We start from the raw sequence: 17,722 nt of genomic DNA on the forward strand, positions 1-17,722 counted from the left end.
ATACTCTTGATAAGCATATTTAAGTGACCGTCAGTCCCTAGCATATGGTGCCAAGGAGTTCCAAGGGTCTGTAAGTTAAATGTCATATGTGGACGGCAGCACCCATTGTGCCATCCACTACAATGAGAAAGTAAACAGGACTACAGACCTGCTATAGTAGCCTGGCTGTGCACATTTTAATTGCAAATTTGACCTGTAAAAATAAACCTTAATCAGGCCTAGACTCTTCGCTGCGGCGGACATTCTGCCGTGCTGCTGAAAAAAATTACCCATGTGCGGTTCGGACGGCCCCTGGCTGTCCTCCGCACACGCCCACTGTGACGTCGGATGGCCGGGGGTCGTCCAACGCATCGAAGGCTAAACTGTCCTTAAAAATATTTATAAGTCACTTGTAAGTAGGCCTTATTGGCCCTGAAGGCAGGTTGCATGGCAGATAAAAGAGGACAAGTGAATGTTTAATATTAAACAGGTCCTTACAGTGAAAATGTTCTTGAAGCTATCTTCACTGTAGCAGGTTTGGCTGTTCCATGGGAAAACACTGATACAATATTACATACTTATCCTGTTACTCAGGGGCTAAGAAGAAAAATAAACAACTAATTTGATTAGCTGTTAAAAATCCAATTCAACTGTGAAGTCGAATTTGTTCTACATATTAAGGAAAAGTAACTTTTAAAATGTTACCAGTGTCCTACCTGAAAGCTAAATCTGTGTTTTGTTCTCCCACTTTTCCCAGCCAGTAATTAGCACTTAAAATAGTCCTGAATGAGGTGTCATATTACTTTCAGATGCTAAACAGGATGACCTGAATGGGCAGAGATGACCCCTCTGAACCTGACAGAATACATAAGGGGGCTGGGAGGATACTTTTTGACATTTAAGTTTTTAAATCTGCTTGAATGTCACATTCGGATCGAGAGGTCTACTGGGTCTTTTCATATGCACTTGGTTCACCCTTCATAGAGGACTCCCTTGTCACAGGCAAATAACTGAAACTTGAGCAGGGCCCTTCTGCTGTCTCCCCAGCAAGTCATGCTCCAATCACAGTGGGAATCTTTTGACATTATTACAGTGTCACAGCCTGTTTGGCAGGTTTGCTGGATTTAAATAAAACATTTGAGATGCACTCCAAAGGAGGAAAAGAAAATGCCCAAACTATTTGTGTGTATCCATGGTCTGGTTCCTGAATACTAATTTCTGTTCTACCAGACTTCTGTCTCTGAGGTTGTTGCGAGTTCAGGGACTGCCTAAACTGGATCTTGGAATCAGATGGGAGAGGACACTAGGTTTACAATAGTAAACTCCCCCCACACACTACCAGCCCTCAGAGCCCAAGTTTAGAGTGGACGAAGACCTAAGCAATATTGAAAAAGCACAAAGTGAATAGGGTTAGCCCCAGGAACCTTACTCCATTGATTGGGACGTTCCAAGGTGTCATTTGCAACCACAACTTTGTGCCAGGCATTAATGTGGCCTCTCCAGTTAGCCACTTTGGAACACTCCTGGACCTGTGGAAAATCAGAACAGAACTGAACCTCCGGTCGCGGACCCGAGAAGAGCCCTAAAGGACTGGGTCTGCTTTGCCTCAAGTATCAGTGAGAAATAAGTTGACTCCAAGGGTCACAAGACTCAACCTCTGAAGTCCTGTCTTGCAACTGTCTAGCAAAGGCGGTGTCAATTGGACCTGGACTGGACTCTGCCAGCCACCTTGTGAGTCTCTAAGTGCCTCTCCTGGGCAGGGGGCTTTAGAACTGTACTTCTATGTCAGATTGGGACATGAGGGACTAAAGTCAAAAGTTTAAATTTTTTTACCAGGTCGAGGCTGGCTGGTGTATCTGACCCGTGCTCCATCGCAGTCAGCATCAAATTGCACCTATGTCTGGACCTATCACAACAACTTACTATCGTTGGCACTTTATGCTTCTTGGCGCTAATTCTACTATGTCCAGTACCCTCAGTTTTTTATTTCTTTTGGTACTTTTATTGTTTTGAATTTCAATGTTATTACTGTTTTAAGTACAGCATAAATACTTTACACATTCTTTCTACAGTGCGCCTGTCTGCTCTGTGCTACAGCTAGCAGGGAGCTGAGGTCAGGTTTATTTAGTAACTTTAACTGTGCAGCCTGACAACGGTTGTGATTATTACTTGAGTTGGGTTCTCATCACTCTCTTTAATAATTCAACTACAATTCCTCTCACTCCTTTATGGCTGCACCTCTTCCAGTTACTGTCTCCTCGTCACTTCTGTTCTTAACAGTCTATGAAAGTGTTTGACAATATTTAGATAAAAAATATATTAGGTGGCATGCCTCTTTTACAGCCTGAAACTTCCCATTCTTTGGCGCCACTGTCAATCAATTTTGTACAGTTTTGTGACATATGCCATGAGTACACTGTTGATGATAATGGCTCTAAAGTCCATTATTTGATAACCCTGGAGTTTCATTTGCTCCAATGAGTCTTGCTGATTGTGTTTTATTGTTCAAGCATTTTAAATTTAGACTGATTCTCATGAGCCCAAATCGAGGCCGGTTTACAAAGATTTTGTTTTGAAAACCTTTTGAGAGCAGAATCTCACTATAAGAATACACTGAGTAACTGAGTTGTGGTAAGATTCTTCTTCAATCTTATTTCCACACAGAGTAGCACCGTCTGATTTTGATAGGTTAGAGAAGGAGCTAACCAACTCTTCTACAACATTTGAATAACTGCATTGTTCTGAGCATCAACATCTCATCCCAACTTCAGGTACCAGCCAATTGGAATAAACAAGGACTTGGTTTTCACATAAGGAAAACATTATGTAACTATCAGTTTACAGCTTGTAATATTGTAAATCGTATGTTGGGAACACGCCAGCCATCTAGGTTTGGGCGCAGACATCGTAAGTTGTTTTTCTTCAGAGATTCAATTTTTGAGGTGACTTACGATACCACTATTGAAACCCACAATGCACCTCAATAGACTAAACCTCACTGTGTTCTACCACAGTGGGTCAGATTATAGGTGTAGAGATAAGAATCTATGAGTAGATGAATATGTGTTTAATAATATTGTGATTGTCACACGCTGTATTGTGAGCTTGAATGTGAAGCTCCAGAGCTACAACCTGCAAACTGTTTTCAATTTGCAGCCTGTGCTGCTATAGATTACATGCTGTGCACAGAATGAAAAACAATAGCCATCTCTCTAAAGCAGTTGCTTGTGAACAGCTGTGGAAAACGTGGAAAATTCTCTAAACAAATATTTAGTGAATGTATGGATATTAGACTATGTTCTAGATTTACATATATCTGTGAGTAGGAAGCTGCCTTGGAAAATCATAGTGGCTCCTTTTTTGCAAGCTGAATGCCCTAGGCACAGAGTAGAGCACGTGTGTCTTTGGTGTAACAACTACGAATGCATATGACACTCCATCCTGGGAAAGTCCTGGTTCAGAAATTGGTTTCCTCAGATGAGGCTGGCCAAAAGTGACCAAGAACGGCTTGGTTTTCCTACAGAATTTAGTTAGTACAATCAACGTAACACAAAAGGGCTCTTAACATTAAATCGCAAGTGTGGCAAGGCCCATTGAGTAACCCACTCTGGTAGAGGGAAAAAGAAGGTAAATGAACACTCGTTGACATGGAATGGGGAGAACGGTTGACAACACAAGGACGTGTTCTAAGAACAACGCGATCTTTGTGCACTTGGAGGAATGTTTTTTTTAAGGCTTGCAATGAGGAACAGCACTTTCCATGAAAAGAACTGAAGTGGACCAGAATTTAATGGTTAAAATGGAGGCCCCATAAGTTCTGTGTCAGCAATTGTTACGTCCCAGAATAGTTCTAGTTGCATTTGAGGTGGGATTTAAGTCCTTACACGAAAGCAGGAATTTCAAATATTGACTGCTGTTCTCTGTTTTGTAGATACACTTCTATGGCAGCTAGATGTACTCTTATGGACAAATAAGCTATTTCTGGCTTCTTGTAAATGCAGCAAGCAGCATAGAATGTCTTGAACTGAAGCTTTTAAAGGCTGAGTATGTAAATTGCTACAGAGGACAAATCCCTTCCATTTAGCTATTTAACATGGCTTTGTAGCTGCTTTTGGCTTCTTTAAGAATGTGCATGCACCATTTCCAAATGTATAGATAGCAAATTCTAGGACTTCAGATTTCAAATAGCAGGATTCAGAGCCCTGGAGGTGGGGTCTAGCAGCTGGCCATGTGTGAGACGGTTTGTGGATAGTGGTAGCTTTCTATAGGGATGTTTCAACATTTTTAGAAGTAGCGAGCATATGCCAGTCATGTTGGCGCTGTGAGGATCAACTTCATTGGTGCATGGCTCATTTTCCTAACTACATATGGAATAAGCAACAGTCAGAGAAAAGCATAAGCAAACATCCTTGACAATTTTAACTATGGTGCATTGCTCATGGATTGTGGGTGTGGAACCTGTGCGTGAAGCGTTGTCATTTTGTGTTCTTGCATGTGGTAAAGTTGTCTACTGCTTGGGCCGCCCTACATTAGAACTACTCCAGCACCTGTGTATGGATTTCCCATTAGTGTGTATGTTGATGTGTTCTACTAAGCAGATCTGCACATTCGTTGTCCACAACTGGGACGTGTTCCAAAACGAGGGGGACATGTTGACGGACGGCCCAGTGCCATAATTTTCACACTGTGGTGACAATACCTAGTGGCTTTTATAAATATTACATTGTAGTCTTGCTCTCTGTGCAAAACATCACATTTGTGTGGCAAATGAGGTTGTTTAACATGGGCAGTGCAAGCTTGACTAACATCAGTTCCATAATACTTATGTGTAGGCGTTGTTGCTGCAGGGAGCACTAACAATGAACTGCGATATGGTCAATGCGTGCTACCAAAACTACGAGACAGACAGACTCTTGCCTCTAGAGTATGGTTTAGATGTTTGACTTTGAAAAGGCTGCTGCAACTGGTAAAAAGGGTGTTCAGTTGTGGCAGCTGATTTTACTGCCACCCATGTTTGTTGCCTATGGATTTCATTACAAGACCGGAGGCTAACATTATGCATAATCTCCTTTATTATGCCAATCCTCAGCAGCCCCTTTAAAGAACACTATTACAACAACAATCCAGAATTGGAACAAAAAACAACCAACAAAAGTCTCTAGCATGGAACGTTCTGCCTCTATTAAATGCTGCTCCTGATGAGATAAGTAGCCTAACAATGGTTTTATCTTGTATGTTTCGGTGAAAAAGAATGTGTTGGGTGTTGATTGCTTCTAAATTTCAGAAGCAGTGTGTGTGTGTATGACTGATGTTTTGAAAGGATTAGTATTTTAGTGTAATTGTGTAATGTTTAAATTGTGATTTAGAAGTGAAATCTTAAAAGGTTTATACTTTATCTTTGCATTGTTATTGGAGAAAAATGAATTTCTGAAGTCAATGAGAGTTTATTGAAGTGTAGTACTTGCTGTTTTTTTCTAGCGCATGCAGATTTGAGGGGCAGCGGTATCGGAGCTTGGTTGCTCGCACTGCCTAATCGTGTACAGGCTGACGTGCACGATCTCCTTCACGTGGGGGAAGCATGCGTTGACAGATTGAAGGCTTTTGCTGCCCTCGTGTCCTTCGTGGGCAGAATTCAATCCTGCGGTTACAGAGATTTTTTCCATATGCTGCCCTCTTTCCTTCTGGTGACTTGTGTGCTCGCGTCTATTGACGTGAGAACAGTGAAAGGATATGACTGGCTATTCGTGATCTCCCGAAATGACGATAGCCATTTAAGTTTGGGGAAAAAATTATTGAAATCGCAAGTTTTTATGGGAAGAGAGTGTTGATAGGCAACGAAGCAGCGCATAGGCCGGTAACGGTTAGTGTTACTGATCGTATTAGCATTTGGAGATTTGTGTGGGCAGTTGAATATAAAGAGTTTAAGTTTTAAGTAGTTTAAAGCTTAAACTAAATAGAGAATAAGATGAATACTGTGGAGAATGCTGTACAATCGCAAGTTGTGGAAGGTAGGGTTAGTGAGGATAGCCTTAGGAGACTTATACAGAATGAGGAAGTTTTCCATGAGGGATATGGTGGAGATAGTTTTGGATAGTAAAAGAAAGGGGAATAGATCAGAGGAAGATTACTGTTCTTGTTCGGACGAATATGTTTCTAAAGTTGGAAAGAGGCTAAGAAAGTCCAGGCATTTGGATAAAGAAAGAAAGAATGGGTTTAACTCCATCACTAAGAGTGGTGCCCTTGGCGGCACAAAGAGAAAAGGTGTCCTTGGCGGCACACAGGAACTGTCTGATGACGATGCTCAGATGGAAGCAAAGAATACAATTATGGAAGGGTCAGGTAGATTTTAACATTAATATGTGTTTGATATGGACCAGGATGACAACCTTAACGATGACTTGATGGATGATGTAGCTTCATCTAGCAAGTCAGTAATTAGGGATCCATTAGGAGGAGAAATGTTTAACCCCTCTGAACTACGTCATCCTAGGAGTGCTGACAGGTGGCCTTTGGACCATGTCAGTAAATTCATTAAAAAGTGGATTAGGAAACCATTAGAGAAGGAAGTTAGAAATATATTGAAGGCAGAATGTTCTAGGCCTCAAATTGAAAATAAGGTCTGTTCCACAAAAACTTGGACCCGGAGCTTATAACTTATTTATATAAGTTGGTTAGAGACCCTCGCAAGGGGCTTGAGAGCTCGCTAAAGGAGTGCCAAGACAAATTGCTTGATCCACTAGGATACACTAGGACCTCTGGCCAAGACTATGGACATGGCAGAGGAGGCTCATGTGAATGGTGAGCAAGTGAATATTGACTTGCTTAGAGGCTGGAGTCAGAGAGCTATGCTGTTTTTGGAAAATACAAATGCAAGTTTATTAGCAGAGAGGAGAAAATCTGTGTTGATGAAGATTAACCCTAAATTGGGTGAAATGGCAGAGAAAGAATCTAGTTTAGATGCACAATGATTATTATTTGGTGAAGGTATGGTGAAAGGCTTGGGAAAGCATGTTGAAACATATACTTCTTTGCAAAGGTATTTGGTGGGGTTTTTGGCAGGGCCGGCAGAAGGGGGGGTCTTATGTAGGCCGCGGATTCCAAAGATCTCAGTACAGTTTCTTGCACAGAGGTGCAGGAAGAGGATTTCAAGGCTCCTCTGGATTCTTCCCTCAGCGTAGAAGATTTGGAAGATCAAGGAGTGGAGCTCGTGGAAGAAACCAATCATCATCAGGTACAAGAGGTGAGTATGGAGATTTGTATTGGTTCTTCCCAAGGAAGAGTAGGAGGTTGATTAAGGTTATTTCTGGAGAAATGGAAAAAGATAACAAGGGATCCTTGGGTTCTGGAGACCATCAAAGGGTTCGAGATAGAATTTACAGGTATTCCAGAGCAAACTATAGTTCTAAAAGAGTTAATTATTTCGTAGGAAAAGATGGAGTAAGCAGACAAGGAAATAGAAGCAATGTTGCAGAAGGGTGCAATCTGTTTAGTAGAGGAGGAAATGAGAGGCTATGTGAGCACTTTGTTTCTCGTAGAAAAAAAGGACAAAGAGTGGAGACCGGTAATACATTTAAGGGATTTGAGCCAAAATTTACTTTACAGGCATTTGAAGATGGAGGGAATCCATCTTTAAAGAGACATTTTACAGAAAGGAGATTGGATGGTAAAGTTGGATTTGAAGGACGCATATTTTACAATTCCGATGAAGTGGGAGAGTTGGAATTATTTGCAGTTCAGGTGGAGAAGAAGATTATACCAATTTGTTTGTCTTTCTTTTGGGCTTTCTTCAGCACCGTGATGTTTTACGATAGTAATGAGAGTTGTCATGGCAGATTTAAGAGAGAGAGGTTTCAGGTTGATTGTCTACCTGGACAACATTTTGATTATGTCTCAGTATGCAGAGGTGTTGAGGAGTCAGTTGCAGTTTGCAATCAATCTTTTGGAGAAATTGGGTTTTTAAATCAACAAGAAGTCTGTGTTGATTGCATCTCAGTTTTTAGGTTTCAGAATACGTTTGACGGAGGAGATTTTGAAGTTACCGGTGAAGAAGCTGAATATGATAAAGGAGGTTGTTCGTGTTTTGCAAAGGGAACCCCCGTCTTTAAGGGACTTAGCAAGAGTTGTAGGTTTGTTTTCTTCTTCAATCCAAGCGATTTTTCCAGGTCCTTTGCATTATCGGGCCTTGTAGAGAGGAAGGCAGATGCTTTGAGAAGAGGTTTATGGTATGGGGACCAAGTAAAGTGGGATTTGGATGCAAAAGAGGAATTAGAATGGTGGTTAAACAACTTGGATGCATGGAATGGGAGGGCGATTTTTGGTTGCGTTCTGGATTTTGTCTTAGAATACGGATGCTAATGGGCTCCGGATGGGGAGCACGTTTGGGAGAGATGGAGACAGGAGGTGTTTGGATGGATTTGGAGGAAGATGGACATAAATTGCCTGGAATTAACAGCAGGTTTATTCGCATTGAAATGTTTCAAGAAGATTATTCAGGGTTGTACAGTATTATTAAAGCTGGACAGCGTTTCTGCTGTTTGTTACATAAACAGGTTGGGAGAATGCAGGTCAAAGGATCTTTCGGATATTGCGAAAGAGTTTTGGGAATTTTTGTCTGGAGCACAAGATTGCTTTAAGAGCAGAGTATCTTCCAGGGAAGTTGAATGTAGAGGCGGATTGGAATTCAAGATATGTGAAAGACTGCAGCGATTGGATGCTGAATCAAGTGTATTTTGCAAAGATAGAATGGAGATTGGGTCCATTAGAGGTGGATTTGTTTACGACAAGACTGGCTTGTCAGAAGGTGGGGTATTACAGTTGGTTGCCTGATTAGAAGAGTTGGACAGTGGTAAGGGGGTATGCTTTCCCTCCTTTTGCAATGATTCAGAGAGTTCTTCTGAAGGTGATAAAGGAGAGATGTCAGTTGGCCTTAGTGGCTCCCTTTGGGTTTCGCAGGCGTGGTTTCCAGGGGTCTTGGCATTGGCTTGCGAGGTACCCCTGTTGATTCCGGCAACAGTAAGTTTACTGACCAGCGAGTTGGGAGAGAAACATCCTCTTGTTTTAGAAGGGGTGTTGAACCTTTTTTTTTTGGAAGGTGTCAGGCACTTCGGGTCATTCAGAGGACTTTTGCAGGGGGCTGCAGAGTTACTCGAGGGGTCTTGGGCCCCAGGTACTAGGAGAAGGTATTTGTCAAATACTTTTTTTTCAGCGAAGTTAGTGATTTTGTTTTGATTCATTTCATATAGACAGTTTCAGATGTCAAGTGTCTGGAGGTTAAGTAATAGTGTGTTTGGCCCTGATGGAGTTTTCTTTGAGATAAGAAAGAGAACCAAGACCATGACAAGTTAGATTTTTTATCCAAAGTTCAAAGAATGTAAGAATCTTTGTGTGGTTGTGTGTTTAAAAGAGTAGGAGTGCAGAATGCAGGAGAAGAGAGGTCATGGTGTAAATCAGTTATTGATTTCATTTGTCAAAACCTTTTGGTGCGATAAGTATGGCTACAATTTCGAGATGGGTAAAATTTGCTATGAAGGAAGCTGGAGTGGATGTGGTTGTATGTTCTAATTAATAAAAAAAAAGAATAACAAATATGTGTTTTATGATAAAGGATACGTTTATAAAGTGTTGATACTTTAGGTTTAAGTGAAGATTTAAGAGTATGGCTTTTAAGGTTGTACTTTTTTTGAGTATAATATATATTTTTTGGTTTGCAGATGCACAAGTGTAACGTCAGGATTCGACGATAAGGGGAATGGAGTAGGAGTGTTATCTTCACATTGAAAAGAGACAGAACGTTCCATGCTAGAGACTTTAGTTGATTCTTTTTTGTTCCAATTCTGGATTATTGTTATAATAGTGTTCTTTAAAGGGACTGATGAGGAGTAGCATAATAAAGGTGATTATGCATAATGTTAGCCTCTGTGTCTTTAATGAAATCCAGATTCTCTTGTCATGTTAATCTGAGAATTGCCATTCTCAACTTTGATTTTGAAGGGCATCCTTGGTCTTTGCTGTATCTATATCCTTTTTAAATATTTCCTACATGGAATCAACCTACAGTGATGGTCTGCCACACTCTGGATAGCTTCTTAGTATGGGCATCAGGTGGTGATTGCTTGACCACAGATGACACCTCCGGGACGCTGGCTTTTTATATAGTGGACCAAAATGAGGTACACTGTGTAAAGAGTCCAGGAACACACTAATTTGTTTACAGAAGCACAAATGATAACCTAACTGTTTAGTTTGTGGTAGTGTGGGCAAGCAGCTAGGCTAATCAGAGGGTAGTGCTAAGCATTTATTGCACACACAAAGGAAGTAGGCGAGACACACTCAATAATGAAATATGACAGCAATTTATACAAAAACACACTGATTTTTATATGAACTTAAGATCGGAATCAGGCAAGCACAGGTTTCAAAAGTCACACTTACTGCAATTTCTGGAGTGGTATTGTTATCCTATGAGGAAAAACATATATGGTATTCAGGCACTAATCCGCAATTTAAGGGACCCTTCACCTGGACTTAAGGTGAGTATGGAGCAGGGTCCAAGGCAACTCCAACAGGTCACCTTGAGTGGAACTGGGGCGGCCAGTTGCAGAGGTGTATTTCAGAGTCAGATGCCCTGTTCACTTCAATGGGGAATGGTCAAGATCAAAAAAATGCTGCAACCTCAGACTGGAGGGCCAGTCTGGGTGAACCCAAAAGGGGGCTCAGTCCTTGTGATGGTGGGGCATGTAGGGACACAGTTGGTCCACTTCTCTTTGGGCTGTAGGACTTGGGTGTAGTGGTATCTTTAGGCATCGAATCCGTGCTGCAGGAGACACTCGTGGTTGACGGGACCTGCATGTTGTGACTGGAAGTCCAGTCTATGCAAACCCAAAGGCGGAGGTTAAACCCCTCCTCAAGAAGCCCGCGGCCGACCCGACGGACCTGAAAAATTGAAGGCCCATCTCCCTCCTCCCTTTTCGCAGCCAAAGTCACTGAGAGACTCGTGAACACTCAGCTGACCACCTTCATTGAAGATAACTGTACCATAGACGCCTCTCAGTCCGCAGCAACCACAGCACCGAGACCTCAAGACCTGGCTCTTCGACTGATCCGGAGCTCCCCCACCCCACACCCCCCAGCGCCTTGAGGCCCTCACAGGTGAGTAGCGCGCTTTATAAACCCCTGATTGATTGATTGACTTAGCTTTTGAGGGTCTCGGAACACTGTTGGCACAGTCACCTGCCTCAGACTAGGGCTGTGGGGTGCGGTGCAGAGGTGCTGTGCAGTGGTACCGGTCAGATGCTCACTCTTGTCTTTGGTTCTGCTGAAAGGGTCAAACAGGTCGGCTGGGCCGCTCTTGGTGTGGGTTTCACTGTCCCTTCATTCCCTCAACGTGCCAGTAGGTTTTTCTCAGCGTTGGTGTCCGTACTGGACATAACAACCCTTGGTTGCTGCAAGGGGTCTGGTACCCAAGGTATTGGTACTGTGCGGCTCCAGTCATGCCAGACGTCCAGACAATTGGAGGGAGGATGGATCTGACCTGTGGGAGCAAGGCTACGTCTTCCTAGGTGGATACAGCGTTGGTAGTCTCAGCAAGCGGTAGAGATGGTGAACCAGACCTTGCTTCTTTGGTGCCTGCGGCTGGTGGGTGGTCGCTCCTCTACTCCAAGGGAGTTCTCTGGTGATTAGCGAAGCACTGGCAGCCCTCTGGATTTCTTGGAGTCTGCAAAGCGGCAGGATGAGTCGATTTCTCCATGAGGGGCGTGTGTAGCGGCAGGATGGCAGGGTTGGCAATAGTTAGTCAGTGCTCCTCTGTTCTCGGTCAGCAATCTTCTCCGTCCACTCCTTCTCCGTGTCTGCCGAATCTGAAGTCCTGGCATCAGGGGCGCCACCTAAATACTATATTTAGGGGCGTTACAGGGAGTGTCAGGCAGTAGCCAATGGGCATCCTACCTTTAGGATGACTACACCCTCTATAAGGCCACTTCCTGTGGGAAGTGGGCATAACCCTGACCATGAGGACCTAATTTTATTTATTTATTCATTTATGTTCTTATATAGCGCAGGACTCGACCCCCTGAGGGGTATCTCCGCGCTTGCGCTTTTACCAAAAAAGCCTAATCATGATCATAGACTTTGAGGGAATCAATATTTTAATATTTTAAGAGGCCGAAAATAAATATGTTTTTAGAGTCTTCCTAAAAGACTGAAGGTTGGTGATTTGTTTCAGAGTAGGGGGGAGTGAGTTCCATAATATGGGGCCTTTGTAAGAGAGAGGTCGACCGCCCTGCCTAGCTTTTCTAATCCTTGGAACCTGGAGTAGTTGCTGACTACTGGAACGCAAAGTGCGTCCAGGACTGTAAGGGTTGAATTTTTCATTCAAATACTTGGGTCCAGTGCCAAACAGACATTTATGTATTGTGCAGCAGATTTTGAATTTTACACGTTGCCTAACCGGCAACCAGTGGAGTTTGTCCAGGAGGGGACGTGAAGCAGTCCTTGGCTGAGCACTGAGAACAAGTCTCGCTGCAGTATTCTGGACCACTTGTAATCTTTGTAGTTGTTCCTCATTGGCCGAGATGAACAGGCCGTTACAGTAGTCCAGCCTACTGATTACCAACGTCTGGACAAGTGTTTTCCTATAGTTATCAGGTAGGAATTGAAAGACACGTCGTAGCAGTCTGATGACACGGAAACAAGATCCTGCTACTTGATTTGTATGTTCTTTAAACAAAAGTGCCTTATCCTGCCGCACACCGAGATTTTTTACGGTCTGTTTGGGACTTGGTGCTGGCCCCAAATCCAGGGGCCACCATTCTGGAGACCACAGAAGCGTGGCCTCCCCGAACAGCATGACCTCCGTCTTGCCTACGTTGCACTGGAGGCAATTTAAGGCCATCCAGTCCGATATTGCCCTCATTCCGTCCGCAAAGGATTTTTGTATTGCGGGCGTGAGGGTCTGAAAGGGGAATAGAAGCTGAGTGTCATCAGCATACGACACCGGGGTGAACCCATGTGCTCTTACAATGTCTGCCAAGGGGGCCACATACACATTGAAGAGTGTGGGGCTTAGACATGAGCCCTGTGGCACTCCCTTGGTGAGCTCCCTTGAGATGGAATGATGGGAGCCCAATCTGACTCCTTGTAAGCGGCCCAAGAGAAAGCTCTCCAACCAGGACAGAGCCACAACTCCTATGCCCACCTCCCTCAGGCGACCCAGAAGTATCTCATGTGACACAGTGTCAAAGGCAGCGGATAAATCTTACAGCACCAGAATCATGGAACCCCCTAATTCCACCAAAAGCCAAGATAGTGGAATTTTCCTAGTTGTGTTCACTTCAGGTAGCCCACCTTAGGGGTGGTACTAGCCTGAGGGTGAATACGCCTCCTGACTAGATACTTTTCCCGCCAGTTCTGGTGCCAAATGGGGCGTGGCATAACCCATCTGGGGGAAGCCAGAGTCGGATAGCAAAGGTGGTGGAGGCCTTTAAAAGCCTCCTGCCTGAATATGCTGATTTACTAATCATCCTGCTTGGGGAAGGTGATAACACCTCCTGCCAGAGCAGGAATTGTTTCCGATCTCAGAGAGCGGGAGCTCTCACCTTTAGGGGTCAGACACCCATCTGTGCTGGCAGGCTGGACAGGACCAGTCAGCCAATGCACTAGAGGTAGGAAGGTCTTGAGGGGGTATCTCTAAGGTACCCTCTGGTGCATGTATTGATAAATCCATCACTGGAATCAGTGGGGCACCACTTACTAGGGACTTACAGAGGTGCTAGAGGCCTGGACATTTGGGAATCAATTGACCAAAAAGTGTGTGTTGTGGTGGGGTTGGGGGGCTGTGGCAACAAAACCCCAGTTTACTACAGCACCAACCATGGATCTTCTTAAGGGCTCACCAATCATCTTGCTAAGGTTAGTCTCCATCATCTGTTGCAATTGGGTACAGAAATGGGTCTGGCAGGTCTATAGTAGGGTGTAGGACTCACCCTGTATGTACAGGCTGTTAGGTTTGGAGACCATGAAGGGGATGGTGATGTGGGCTCTCTAGGCTTCTTTTTTGGAATGGGATAAGTCCTCAGTTCTTCAGAAACTGTCTCTTCGGATGTGGAGTAGCACTTTCTTGCCTTCGGATGATCAGTATGAAGTGGATGTGCCAGGTTGTAGCAGGAGAACAGCTATTATAGAGTCTCCTCTGCCGTACATCAGGTTGCTTGCGAGCCCTCTTTTCTGTAGGTGATTTGCTCGGGGTAAAACCCAAGACTGGCTTTGAGGTCACCTTTGAAGTCGATCTTGATTCGGAGGTGGCTGTGTACACTCTCAGGCTGGATGCCTTGGCGTCTAGTTTCAACCTCTGGGTTCAAAGAATTGCTAGTGTTGAGGATGCCTTATGGGGCTGGGGTGCCTCAGGAACCGTGGCTGGCATAGACTGATGAGGCCTATATGCAGGTATTCCTAGAATGAAAGATTGGCACTCAGGGCAGTTAATTGTCCTGGAGCCGAGGTTCATTTCGAAGTTGAACTCTGGAGGGAAAATCCGGAGTGTGTGGTGCATGTGAAAGTCTAGGTGTGGTCCTTGTCCTCAGAATGGGTTTAATCGAAAACCCTGGAGAAAAAAAGGTCTAGGAAAACGGGGTTGATAGAGGACATCTATTCTGCTCCCCATGGAACCCATACTACAATTAGTAAGTTACCTCGACTTTGTTGAAGCCATGTCTGGACAGTGGCTTGGGAGAGCCTGCACACTGCATCCTATAATGTGCCTATCGTCTACCCATTCAGTGCTGTGTGGTCTTCTAGCACTAAAAAGCTTTACAAGCGAGAAAAGCTGACTCACTGTTGTCCCTGAGGAGACAGAAGTTACTGACCTGATGCTGGTTCAGCCCCAGAAATGTACCACTACAGTTGGGGAGAAATTTCAATGTTGTTTACTCCATACCCTTGCTCCACAAGAGTCATTCTCTCATGATCTGGCCCAGTGCATCTTGATTGGACTCGGCTCCAAAGCCATGGACAATCATACGATGCTGCTGAAGCAGCCAACAGTTGCATCACATGTAACAAATATTTTCCTGGTGCCTCAGTGTTGATTTCCTAGATTACTAGGAGTGTGTAGTGCGATGGTCCAAACCATTGGTGAAAAAAACAACACTAGATGCATGTGTCTCCACAGTATGTGATCTACAGTAGCACATGTTGCAAACCTGGATGTTTTTGCATCAGCATTTGTTCCCAACAATGTCTCATAAAACGTGTACTTGTTAGTTTCTAAACATCTTAGGCCCAATACTCCCAGCTTTTAAATCCTTTCAAAAATTAACAAGGAAAACAATGTCTGCTTGCAATTTACCCTGAATGCAATTTTCATAGATTGCTGCACTTTGAAGTCACTTTGTCATGGTTGCACCAATACATGCAAAAAGGGAGATGCGTGATATGCCAAAGGCAGAAAGGGAAAAAATTCCAAAACTAAGAGATGTAACAGAATGCCAGAAGAGTTATGGTAACAATAAATTCACAGCTGAGCAGATATTATCCACCTGAAGGGACAGCGAAGAAGCATGACACAAAGATAACCTGATGTCAGAGAATGAAGCAGGGCGCCCCAGACACATTTTCGTATTCACAGATAGCCCTAAAAGTGAGTCATATAGGGATTGTACAGGCTGAAGCCACATACAAATCACAGTGCTGTTGGGACAACTCCAACACCAAAATCATGCTGGGATACTGGTACCTTAACAAGTCAAAATCTATTTTAGTAAAACGAGCAGCCATTGAAACAAGTGCCAACATATAGGACAATAACAGCCTCATCCCTTCCGTTGCTTCATGAAAATTAATCTACTGTCACATTGCAAATTCTTAGTGTTGCAAAAGTGAATGGGCAGTTATAATCCTGAAAACTTATATGGTGGCTGTCGCAAAATGGCACAATGCACCAGTGGTTAGAATATATGCATCTTTGAATCCTCATCTCACATTGTGATGCAAGATTTGGTTTACAGCTTTTCTGTCCCCGCAACTAAACAAATGTTTCACTGTCCTCCTTCCACTATGGGGAATGATCTGTTTCCAATCTGCTTCACTGTGGTTTCTGAGTTTATATGTGCCTTCTAGAATATCTATTGCTGTGCACCCGTTTAGTAGGTGACACATTCCACTGCCTACACTGCTTCCATTGCAGCCTTACCGTCTCCCTCCCTCCATCAACCCCCCTCCCCAACACCTCCAAGTCCATTTTTTGCGGTTTGCTGCTGTCTTTCCTCTGGTCATCTCCTGCTGGACAGGGATGAGTGTTAGAAAGATAAAGGGAGTGGCAGTGGGCTACACAGATATGAAGGTGGGACACCACCCAGAAATTAAGACTGGATTGGCTATATGGCCTGTTGGACTCCTTTTCCCCCCATCTTTCTCTTTTGAGTTCTGTTGCCAGATTCCATGATACCCATCTCACATGGTGTCCTACAGGGGAGTGCCCTACTTCTCTTCAGGATTTTTATGGGAACTCCTCCCTTGCGTCCATACTTCTTTCTTCTCATTGGTGTACCTTTTTATTCTCTTACACATATGCAGCTGTCACAGTGTATGTTCTCCCACGTATGGTACTAACTGGGATTTAATTAGCAGAGAGGTTTGGAAGCCTATTAGCCATAAACCCCTTCTACATGGCTAATCTGTTTCACTATCTGCTCTACTGTAGGTGAGGCCTTTCACTGGCTGCTCTGCCTCTACACCTTTGCCCAATATAAATAATCCTGTCTTCCTGTGAGAATCATTGGCATTCCTTTGCACTTCTTTGCTCACTCTGCCATGCTAATCGCTCTGCCCCATGGCTCGGTGAGGCATACCATTGTCCACTGTGCCCCCTAATGCTCGTTTTGTCCATGGCTGTGTAACAGTGAGATGAATCAGTACCATTCTTTAAGAAGATGTAGAGCAGAATTATGCGGATCTTGTCGTACGGCTTCACTTTCACATCCAAAAGGATGGGGACAATGATCTTCATGGGATCCTTAATCTTCTCACCTTCAGAGTCCATCCCCATAGCCAGGTCCTGTGGGGAAATCACTTACTGGTTATTGCCATACATCCAACTTCAAACGGTAACCAAGACTCTCACAAACTACAATTAGTGGTGTTGGTGACAGGTGGACCACTGGGAATAAGAAGGAAGACTAAGAGAGTGGCAAGTGCTTAGATCAAAGTGCAGACCAACAATGTGCATTTGTTCCCAATACTGGTCATGACTGGGAGAAACATGGATTTAACAAATGTGTCTCAGAGATTGTCACTCACACATCCTCCCCAGACAAGAAACTAGTATGGTCCAGGTGATGATTTTGTGTAAATGATGACATTTGTCTTTCATGTAATCAGGAATTTGGAGAAACAAAATAGGATGTGGATGGAAAGCATGAAGAAGAAGAATAAAGTAGGTAAAGACTGAAACATTCTGACATCAGGAAAATAAATACCTGGATAACCGAAAAACTGTCAAAGTCAGGAGAAAGTGACTACAGGGGAACTATTACGTATAGGGCACACTTTCCCTGCTTGCTCTATGGTGCATCTTCAAACAGGTTGTCAAGCACAAACAGGGAACGTGCGCCCTATTACGTTGTATGAGCGGCTGTCAGGGCAGCTGCAAACTCATGTTTCCAAGTCCCTTCATGTTTCACTGGGCAGGCGGCAACCAGCCTGCACTTTTAAGAGGGGAGAGAGAGCCCCTTGCAGGCGGGTGCAGTGACTG

The 17,722-nt window shown here is 43.8% G+C and overlaps 1 protein-coding gene across 1 annotated transcript in view; it reads right to left on the reverse strand.

The window, feature by feature from the left end:
* Positions 1-17,722, reverse strand: part of STXBP2 (syntaxin binding protein 2) — a 326,348-nt gene that overhangs the window by 43,431 nt on the left and 265,195 nt on the right. The window contains exon 14 of the mRNA XM_078682512.1: positions 16,888-17,026. Within this exon, the coding sequence (XP_078538638.1) occupies positions 16,888-17,026 (139 nt within the window). The remainder of the gene's footprint in view (positions 1-16,887; positions 17,027-17,722) is intronic.

Source organism: Lissotriton helveticus, chromosome 1_1 (genome assembly GCF_964261635.1).
Source record: "Lissotriton helveticus chromosome 1_1, aLisHel1.1, whole genome shotgun sequence".
Lineage (NCBI taxonomy): Eukaryota > Metazoa > Chordata > Amphibia > Caudata > Salamandridae > Lissotriton > Lissotriton helveticus.